We start from the raw sequence: 11321 nt of genomic DNA on the forward strand, positions 1-11321 counted from the left end.
TGGCAAAAAAAATAAAGATATTAATAATCAAAGTTGACACTGCATCTTTCTGCGCTGTATCAAACAAATTGTAGGCCAAGCTTGGAGGAAAACATTTTTTTTATCTTTTTGATATTGCTTCAACATGGAGATTGACACTTTCACACTCTCCTGGCAGCTAATGCACACACAGAAAGAACTCTGTGACAGGAAAATGAATGATAAAAGACAAATCGTCCGAAATAAATCATCACAGCTGACAAGCGAAAGTTGCAGCTGGACTCTGAAGCTTTTTGACCAATTTAAGACGTCCCAGACACCTTAACTGTGACTGTCTGGGATATCTTGGCAAAATTTGAAAACCTCCGGGAAAATTCTCTACTGTGTGATACGGTGATTACAGCCAGGACACATGTTCAGTCCTTTTATTTTTTCTTTTCTTGTAAAATGTGACTTTTATCACCAGTAGCTTCGTTTGAACTTTTGAAATGAAAGACAGTGGTGTGCTGCCTTTTGTGTTGAGTGCTCTATTAAATTCACATAAATTCAGTTCTTCTAATTTTCCCAGCACTACATTACGAGACGCTGTGCTTTAGCAGCCATACTGAGAAGGCAACCCGGGTTGCTCTTTATGCCATGCAGACATTTCCCATAGGGAGAAAGTACGGCTAAAGCCAACTACCCCTCTGTGACTTAGCTCTGACCTTATGGAACACGATTGACTCTTGTCATAAACATACAGGCCACATGAGTGCATCTCTACAAGCAAGCCCGCACTTAAGTGCACCGTGGGGATGCAAGCCATCTTTGATTTAAAGGGCTTAGACATACAATTAAGTTTTGACACTACATACACTATTCAAACACTTTGGCAAGTCTCTTTTGTGGCTTTTCCATACACAACCCCTGGTGGAAAAAAATTCCTTTGAATTGCTGTCACCTCATGTGAACTATAGCTAGAACCCTCGGTTTGAATTGACATCGTGGGAAGGGCCATGGGAAGGATTTGATATGCAGGTTGCAGGTTTTGTTATTCACAAAGTAAACTGGCTACATAATATTTCATAATAACTGGAGGGGCTGCGAGCACTTTGTGAAGGTAAAAAACATGGGACTTCACTTATGCTTCTGTTGCAACATACACGACCATGTGTGGTGGTCATTTTACACGGGGAGGGGGGTTAATTTACCTGGAAATGTTATGGAGTTCGTACTGTGCAGCTGCTTCGACAGTGTGTACACGGACCAGAGCGATGCATGCTGAGATATGGCCAAACAGAAGGGGACTGTGTGCTATAAGTCTTGTTTTCCAATTCAATAGTTTGCCTTTCATAACTAGCAATTATTAGCTTATGTTGCTAACTTGGCAGCACACCGGCTCAATTCGCCGCTGGTTCTCTTTTTTGCACACATACATTTCTCTCTGATTACTGCTATTTTTCCTCTTCCCTGCCTTTCCTGGTCATTTTGATGCCTGTCAGGCTCATTATTATGAGACTGTGGTCCGTGATGTCTTTGTGCTTTTCTTTTTCTTGTTTTTTCTCTTCAGCGTCAAAACTCCAGTGCAGATCCACATATGCTATTGTTGAACACAGCGGAAGGCTCTGAAACTCCACCAACTGCACCATTTGGTTAGAAGAAGAAAAGCGATTTGGTTTGGAAGTAAATATAGCTTTTCACAACCTCCGTGTGTGCCTGACAAAGTGTCAGCATGTGATGATATGGGAGTGAGACCAACCTCCTCTGGTCCACAAACATTCAGATAAAAAATATTTGTGGTTTGAAAAAATTCAAATGCCAATATTTTTCTCTGGGGTCTGGGTTGCTCAAAAATGTTTTATTGCACAGAGCTTAGGAATGGAGTCTGTCTCAGTGTGCTCATTTACTGAAACAAAATGATATTGTGTGTGTGTATATATATATATATATATATATATATATATATATATATATATAGTATAATCTTTTTTATTAATCATGATGATTTGGCTTTGTTATTCAGACAAGTTACTGGTCGAAAACAAATGTATCTGAATGAGGGGATATTGCACACAAATGCATAATAAGCACTCCATTGTTTCACTTAGCCTCAGGGGTGAGAAACCTCTGAGAATCATCAAACAATCGATGTGATAGTGAAGTATAGTTAAGAGACAGATATAATCTCTAAAAAAGGGAGGTTTTCATTACAGCTGTGGTTTTAGAGGATGAAAGTGTCCAGCAAGGGTAAACACAGCATATTCTCTTGGCATTGCTGTATGAACAGTCCAGGAGGGGAGGAATGCAGCTCAAGCGTCGCGGCTGAAACTCTTCTCCAAGAAAGGCATTGATGCCTGAAGATCTTTCCTTTGCACTCTATCTCTGTACCAAATAGGGTTCAGCCGTCTAGGTAAACTTTCACACTTCAGTGAGCAAAAGTTCTGACTCACTGGCTGGGGCTTAGCTGAAATAAGCACTTCTTGCAGAAAGGAAAGGGGTATCGAGGGGAATGTGCCCTGGCCTTGAACATAAGCGAAACAGGATTGTCTTTGTCCTGGCCAGTGAACACAAACCCGTTTTATTTTGGTAATCCAAATAAATAAAAGTTTTTTTTTGTTTTGTTTTTTTACTCGAGGCTAACCAAAATTTTTATTTTTAAATACGCTCGCATGCAAACGTGACCATTGTCTCCAAAAATGGTCATAGAGTCACAGAGCTGTGCAAAAATCCAGCACAACCTTTCGATTCTTTATATTTATAAAATTACTCTTTTATAAAAGGTCTAGCAATGGTTCTGTAGACTTTCTGCAGGTCTTTCAAAGTTTGTCTTTGGCTTATAACAAATTTTCATCTCAGTCCTTTTACTTGACCATTTTCAGAGCCATTCAACATGGACTTGTTAATCATTCAAGCATAAAAAGGCCACATAACTCAAGTCAATTATGTGTTTACACAACTTACCAGACAAGTTAGACAAAAGAAGAGGTGACAGGCCTAAAAAGCTTTCTAGAGCATATATATAGTTTGTGAAAGTGATGTCCTTGAGAAATAGGGAAAAGTAATACAGCAAAGAAACTGACTGTTGTTGACTTGTTGTTAGCAGAGTGATCCATGTGTTAGCTATTAGGCTTACAAAGCTAATTAAAGGGATGAATACTCAAGGGACTAGAAAAAACAGTTGTTCATAGACCGTTTTGTTCAACTTTAATTTAGCTTAATTTTAATTTTTCTGGTGACGCTGTAATGTCACTTTATTTAATCAAACACACCAACACACAACAGCAAAGCAGTGTGCCCACAAAGAAAAAGCTGTGTTTTCAATTACACGTGCTAAACCACAGGCACTTCAGCCTTAGGATGTGGCATGATGTCACCAGCACTGATCCAGGAAACTATTTTCTATTCTCATCGGACGTCGTTTCGAATCAGGAATGGTTTATTTCTTTTACCTAATGAAAACACCCATGATTGTGCTACGGGGTGCAACGATTAGAACAGTTTTTAAAGAACACGTACCAATAATTCAACGGAACTGATGTGTTGTTAATGACTGCTGCGAGTGGAAAGAAAAAGGAAAAAAACCCACACAACCGGCATGATGTTGCACTCTGATAACATTTGCTGCAAGTGGGAAATGAGCCCAGCACTTTGAACAACAACAACAACAAAAAAGTTACCCTGAAATGGCTGCTACCCAAATGCATGGTTTGGCTTGTAGGGCAAATGTTTAGAGCTAGATGATTTGATTAACAAGTTTCAGTGATGAGTTTATACAAACCGACATTGCAGGCTCATATAAGGGCAGAAAAAACACGTTATTTGTACTATTCTTTGTGTTTTTGATATCCTGCATTTTGCCAGATAGAAAATCTATTTTCTTATTGTATGACTTACCCAAAAAAACAAGTAAATGTCCAGTGAACTGCTTTCCCTCCAGAGTTAATGTATAGTAGTAAGGCACGTGAGTCCTCAAAAAACTAAAGTGTGCCTCTCCCAAATTCTGATATTCTCTATTTTTGGTAAATTTGCGATAAATACTTCATACAATTTAAAACAAACATCTGAACAATCTGAAGCAACGAGAGCAGCATATGTTCAACTGTAATAATGCAACATCCAACCAGCAAAGCTGTTGCCAGAGATTAACAGCAGCTCATTTCCCTGGTCAAAACAACGGGATACTTACACCAGTACTGAAATGTTAACTGGTTTCAGCACTGCCTAAGGGAAATCTTTTGCATCACAGGAGCTAGATTCACTCTCTGTTTTTGCTATCTAATACAGTAGGCAGAAAAACCACAGCAAAGTTAAAAAAGAGCAAAGAAAACAGCACAACACCTCAGGTTGAAAAGAAGGCACTGAACCAACCTTGTGGTGATATAGCGACAATGTTCTGAGGGGTGATTACACCCTTGACCTGCCAAAGAAGTTTGTTAGTTTGTTAGACTGGCATTACAGGCAGCAGAGAATGCCATTATACAGTATAAATAAGACATGGGCAGCCTTAGCTGGAGTTTCCCTCACTCCTCTATAAAGTGCTCCCTGCTGACACGTCAGTGATGTCTGGGAAAGGTCTAATCTGAAGAGGCCTTGTCCACGGGAGGCTGGAACCGTCCACCAGATCATGAGCGATGGAGTTATCCAAGCCTTCATCAAACATTCGCAAAGAAATGTGTCAGACTAACTGTAAGCTATCCAACTTAGCAGAATATGAGTTAAGTCTGAATCAAGGCTTGTGTCTCATTCACACGCTATTTCAGCTCAACTTTTTGACTTGCACAAATTAAGACTTTATTTGACCTTCTTCTAAAGAAGCGTATTCAGCCCTCTTTCCAACCTCAGTTTTCACATGAAAAATGCGTTTTCTCTTGACTTTAACTGGAAAAGAAACGAGAACCGTTTGCCAGTAAACTAAAAAGGAGGATCAAAGACAAATTGAACAGATATTGCACACAGCCAACGTGTTATAATACATAATGAATATGTGAGATTCTCGAGACTTATCACTCTGACCCACAGGATCGGGAATTTGATTGGGCAATCAGTTTGTTAAACAATGAGTTTTTGCCCAGACATCACAAAACTGCAAGAGAAAATCCCAAAGTGTATAATACACAATGCCAGCCAACATGTGGGTTTGTTACACACACCACTGCCCTTCAACGTCATAAAATCACATTGATGCTCCTGATACCAACACTTTCACAGGCAAACAACTTAACTCTTGTAAATATGTGGCCACTGTTTGGACGATTACCACTTAGTCCAGACCAGATGACAAAACATAGTTGTTGCAGATGTAGGCAACTGCAGAGTGAACTATTTCAGTAAAGGCTTTTTTTTTTTAAAGAACTATTTAGTATCAGAAGTCCAGACTTACTTAAAACAAAAAGTTGCCATATCATGTGCATTAAAAGCATTTAAAAGAAAAAAAAAAGGCTTTTGTGCTGTTACCTATAGAATTTACAAGATGCCAGTGACTGTGTTGGGTAATTTAGAGCAGTTTAACTGCAGCAACATGTTAATAGGGGGATTATTTCCAAGAAAGTCAATAAAACCTATGACACGTGGGTTGCATTGTGAGGTGTAACTCTGTATAGGTTGACTTTTTGCAGCGGAGTAGTTGCAAGAGGGGGTGCTTTGTTCAACTTGTGATTCGTCACTTACAACAAGCTTACGGGCACCTCTCTATAACTCAGTCACATGCTTTCCTGACTATCAAATCGATAGCTCTGATCTGTGATCTGTGGTGAGGGTGAGTTTGTTAGACTGGCATTACAGGCAGCAGAGAATGCCATTATACAGTGTAAATAAGACATGGGCAGCCTTAGTTGGAGTTTCCCTCACTCCTCTATAAAGTGCTCCCTGCTGACACGTCAGTGATGTCTGGGAAAGGTCTAATCTGAAGAGGCCTTGTCCACGGGAGGCTGGAACCGTCCACCAGATCATGAGCGATGGCGTTATCCAAGCCTTCATCAAACATTCACAAATAAATGTGTCAGACTAACTGTAAGCTATCCAACTTAGCAATGTCAACATCTCTCTGTTGATGGGAAACAGTGGTGGACCAGGTTCATCTTTATGTCTTAACTTCGCAGCTCGCAAAACATTTGGAATAAAGCCTCAGAGAAAACTGGAGCATCAATAGTTTTCAATATAATCCCTAAAATAGGTTTCTTATTACTTGGTCCCACATTAATCTTTCTTTGACACAATAATATAACACGTCTATGGAAGCTTTTATTTTTTTCTTAAGTTTTTCGCAGCATTCACAAATCTGTCGACGTTTAACAATCTGTTGTCACAGACTTTTAAAGTCTTGGCTAAACACATACTGAGTACTGGTCTGAAATATGGGGGAGGCTCGACCTCACACCATAAAAGCTGCGTGGTAGTTCCCATACTCTCAGTCGAGCTGGTTGAACAGTCAGAAATAAGTGAAAGGTTCCTTTCAGGTGGCTGTGGAAGGGGGTCTGTGCAGGCTAATTTCTGCAACTTTCCAAAACTGACAAACCAGCAGCCACGTCTGCTGTTCCCGGTGACCAGCCAGGTGCGCACTGGTGAGAAGTGGACAGCGCTTTGCATTCCTGCTTCTTCCTCTGTACCTTTTCATGGCTGAACCACTCAGTTTGTATCTCACCTACAGCCACCGTCGGTTTGCTCTCACAGAAGATTTGGAGAAGAGGAAGCAGAATATGAGTTAAGTCTGAATCAAGACTTGTGCCTCATTCACACGCTATTTCAGCTCAACCCGCTCACTATGACGACCAGCATCTTTCCTCTACAAAAAGCATGAACAGACTGTACTTTTTGATTTGCACAAATTAAAACTTTATTTGACCTTCTTCTAAAGAACAGTATTCAGCCCTCTTTCCAACCTAAGTTTTCACATGAAAAATGTCTTTTCCTTTGACTTTAACTGGAAAAGAAACGAGAACTGTTTGCCAGAAAACTAAAAAGGAGGATCAAAGACAAATTGAACAGATATTGCACACAACCAACGTGTTATAATACATAATGAACAAACTTTGCAGCCTGTCTTCTATGTACAAAAGCCCGTGCTGCGCACAGTCAAACGACATGGAATGAAAACACGACTGTGACAAACCGCAGACGGTTCCTTATGCATCGAGCAGCATCGTGTAATTTCACGCTCCGGCATACATTGCCACAGACATGTTCGGATTCCCACACAGGGAGCCTGCAGGCATGCAACCTGCCCTCCACAGACAGTGACATCATGCAGCCGGTAAATTACAACTCGAACATATTAGTAAAAATAAACTTGTCCTTATTTGCACAGTCGGCATGAAGGCTCTGAAGCGCAGCCACAACATATGCAATTTAATAGCTACATCACACATGAAAACGTTGTAAGACGGGATGGAGCTTTAGGCTGTGTGTGAAGTCTGTATTTGAGTTGGGGGGGGGGCAAAAAGTTAGTTTCTTACCTATAGGAGTGGTCGCAGGAGCCTGATTGGCATCACTAGAGAAGACAGAGTTTGCAAACTTGATCCAGCATGAAAGCACCAAACAAAACTTGAGGCACTCCATAGTTCCGATGTGTTATACCGGACAAAGTGCCCGACGGGGCTATTAATTCCCAGCCCGACAGCGGTGGTCAAGATCAGCCCCGGAGGGTCGTACAGCAGGCTCTCGCGATAATAGAATAGCCTAATTAAGAGAGCAGGGGGGTAGAAATCAAGGAGTATCGCGTTTTCTGGAGGAGCAGGTCTCGAACCCCCTGTGAAAACTATTTTAGCACCAGGGAATGGTGGTATAAGTACTACAGTTCGGGAAAATTAGAGAGCAGCAGGCGTGGCTCCTTAATTGCAGCAACAGCCTCTCTGGTTCCCGGTGAAGCTTGTGATGAGAGGAGGTGGAGGAGGGTGGATATAACGGTGCTCACCCCTGACAACAGACGCGTCCTGAGCGAAAGTGGGACCAAACACAGCTGTATTTGTATCACCCCACCCCCCGCACCTACTAACTGTTAAATATCCCTCCCCCGGTCCCCTCCCCCTGAGGCTTCTGGCTGACCAACACTGCTCCACTTCAGCAGCACACTACACCCTACTCATAGCGACAACGGTGGAAAGCACCACAAAGAAGTAAATAAAAGTATGCATTTCTCAACATTTAGCCTCTGCATAGTGATAAAAAAAAAAATTAGATTAGATTAGATTGGCCTCTCATACAACTGCCCCCATCCCTGTGCCAATATTTCTGCCAGAGATGGAAAGAAAAGGAACAGCCGACATGATATGGAACTAACATCTTGGTAAGAGAGCACAGTGAATTAGGCTGGGTGCACCCTGGAAAAGTGATCTGTCCATCACAAGGCCAACAGAAGACAAGCAACCATGCTCACTCTCATATGTTCCCATGGTCCATTTAGAATGGGTTCTGAAACCAGTAAACCTGATGTGCACATGTTTTGGAGTACCACATGGTTTACTCACTGAACCTGTTTTCAATTCAGTTAGCTTCATTTACTTTTTTTTTTGTCTCTTCAATTTTTTTCCCTTTTAATATATTTTTAGAATGGTTTTGCATTCCGCTCTTTTTATGATATTACATTCAAATTAAAGACATGCCTAAAATCAGCGAGATGGACTGACAAATGACACAAAGCGATCCACTGATACTGCAAATGTCAGAGCTGCTGCATTTCCACAGCAGTGTGCACACAGTGACCCAGGGACAAATCTTTAAACAAGTAGCTCCTGGGCCAGTCATGTAGAAGTTCCCCCTGCTTATACTTCCCATATATTTTGTCATTTTGTGAATCATTTGGCTGTTTTTGTATTTGCTTCCAAGGTTATCATATAGTTCAGGGTATTCAACACACATTGTCTGTTTTTCCTTGAGTCTGAACTTCTGGATCTCCGCCTGGCATGTTTCTCCGCCTGGCATGTTTCTCCGCCTATGTGCCACATTGTGCGTGCAGTTTGTTCAGCACAGCAGCAGCAATTGCGTGGCACAAACCATTGAAAATATTGGCCTTCAGAGCGCTGCCGCGCTGTCGTCGCACTGTCTGAAAGGGCCATTATGGTTGCTGTGTTTCACTTTTTTGTCTCGTTTTGATCATTCCACGTCTCATTAGTATCTCACGGTGTTCCTTTTGTCTCCCTTTCTGGGATATGCATCATATTTTTGGGATAAAACTAGGGGTCCCACAATTTCTCTGGCCCCTAGACTGTGCCCGGTTGGATGAGGGAATGGATGAGAAAAGCAGAAACCAGGCAGTGATTGTAGCTTCCATTTACAGTCACATTACATCTGTGTCTCAGCTGACCGTGAAACAAAATACTGCAACCCATTAGCCTCTCTCCTTCCTTATTCAGAAGAAAAGATTTGCCCTCCCTTGGGTAAAAACTTTCCTTGCTGGGAAACACTCATTGAAACAGTGATAACTGCGAGCAGATTGTTTTACGTAATGACATCACATCTTTAAGTAAAACAATCTGCTGGAATGGTTTTGAATGCACTGTCAATCGTAAGGAGTAAAACTTTTGTATGAGGTAGATTACGTCTTGCCATTAAAAACCTGATAAATACAGAAGATGGTTTCGGAAGAAAAAAGAGAGGCAGCCCTACCCCCTCAAGCTCTAACCATTCCTTTCTGGCAGTTGTGATGACTGCCTGCAGATTGTTTTATGTAATGACGTCACTGTGTTTATGGTTATTAGAAGTCGGACTTGTTTTCTTGTGTTAAATTGCCTGTTTCCAGTGAAGCCCTTATAAAGCCTGAAAATGTGCCAGAAAACTCAATCTGTGATGCTTGCCTTGGACATCAGCCATTCTTTCTACTGCATCTGAGCGTGCAGCTGACACTAGGTTGAACGTAGTGAAGGCACGCTTATGGAAATTAGTGTACCAAGAGAAAATCACCACTTTGGAACTTGCTGTCGGTCTCAAACTGCAGTACATCCAAGAAAAGTAATCCCTCCCACTGTAAAACTCAAACTTCAATTCATCAGCACACTAACCCTTGTCGTAGCAGCTGCACATAACTATCAGTCCTGATATTTGCAGCTAAAGGCTGCCTTAAAAAAAGTTGCAACATAACAACTTGGCACAAACACCGAACAGCGATTTTTACTCTGTGGTTTGTGAGGGAACGTTCTGCTGCTGGAAAATAAAAGTGTTTGTGGTGTAGAAGCTGATGCTGCATCTTGGCAGTTTGTTAAAAAAGGGGGACCCACTTTGTCTTGTTCCATTTCATTGGCTCAATTCTGAACTCATCAACTATTTAGACAAGCCATGAAATGTTCCCTGGATTTGGTTACACTCTGACAAACTATGTAAATGTAATTTCAACGGTACAACCTCTAATCGGAGTTTTGCACTGCAAAGACGTAAGGCAGAATAGAGAGTTGGTGGAATCGCAAGCCCTTCTGTAGGCTGTAAGCTTTCTAAGTTGGTGCTTTCAGGACTGTGACAAAGTAGTAAGTGCCCATGGTGGTGGAACTGGGTTTGATGGCAAGTTTCAACCTAGGGGTATGTGTGCTGTGGGTGAGATAATTACATTTAATTACACAAAAATTGGCAGATTCAGTAGCTGAGAGACGGCTGCGTGAGTGGGGTGAGGGCATAGTGGAAAGCATGAAGCTCATCAGGACAACGAGGCACACCTGCACACAATTATCCCCACTCTGACTATCAGTGGATGCGAGTTCACTTCGGAGAGCACACATGAATGAACAGCTGAATTCAGCTGTTTATCAAATGTAAAACGAAGCTCATACCGCTGGAAATCCTTCCACTGCACAGGTGGCGTGTTCTTAAGTCTGCATTTTTATTTTGGTTTATACTTGTGCCAAATAAAACACACAAGCCTCCAGCCTTCACTGTCCTTGCCTGAATTAAAGACTAAACAGTGTTGTAGCTTCCTGACGACTGCAAACCACCCTCTATTTTCGGTGCTGTTGTGGAGACAGTGGGTCTGGACTGTTTAAGTCTAATCAGGCAGCTAAAAGACACGGATGATTCATTAGGAAGGCAGACTCCAAAGGAGATGCCCAATTCTCTATATAAATCACCAAAACAGTCTTTAGGAACAAACTCAATGAGCAAAAAGTTATATGGAAAAATACAACTGAAACTCTTCCCCACTAAATTCAATGTTTTTTTCTTTCATCAATAATGGTGGGTATATAATGTAAAAAGTGCCGTTGTCCAGTTTATATGAGTCAGTGCACAATTTTAGGCAACATCTAAGCCAAAAGCACATGTCTATCGCCGTTTAGGAAACACCATGAATTTCACTCTACTTTCAATTCTATTTTTGACCTCTTTTTGGTGGTTGAACTGGATGGTTTTGCAATTATGCTGGTGAGTAGTGTATCCTAGAAACTTGT

General features: G+C 41.4%; 1 protein-coding gene across 2 annotated transcripts in view; it reads right to left on the reverse strand.

Moving 5' to 3' along the window:
- Positions 1–7895, reverse strand: part of plod2 (procollagen-lysine, 2-oxoglutarate 5-dioxygenase 2) — a 29998-nt gene extending 22103 nt beyond the window's left edge. For both annotated transcript variants that reach the window (XM_072378474.1, XM_072378473.1), the window contains exon 1: positions 7410–7895. In XM_072378474.1, the coding sequence (XP_072234575.1) occupies positions 7410–7512 (103 nt within the window). In that variant the 5' untranslated portion in view covers positions 7513–7895. The remainder of the gene's footprint in view (positions 1–7409) is intronic.
- Between the last annotated feature and the right edge of the window lie 3426 nt (positions 7896–11321).

This window comes from Leuresthes tenuis, unplaced genomic scaffold, assembly GCF_036924035.1.
Source record: "Leuresthes tenuis unplaced genomic scaffold, fLeuTen1.0.hap1 SCAF_24, whole genome shotgun sequence".
NCBI lineage: Eukaryota > Metazoa > Chordata > Actinopteri > Atheriniformes > Atherinopsidae > Leuresthes > Leuresthes tenuis.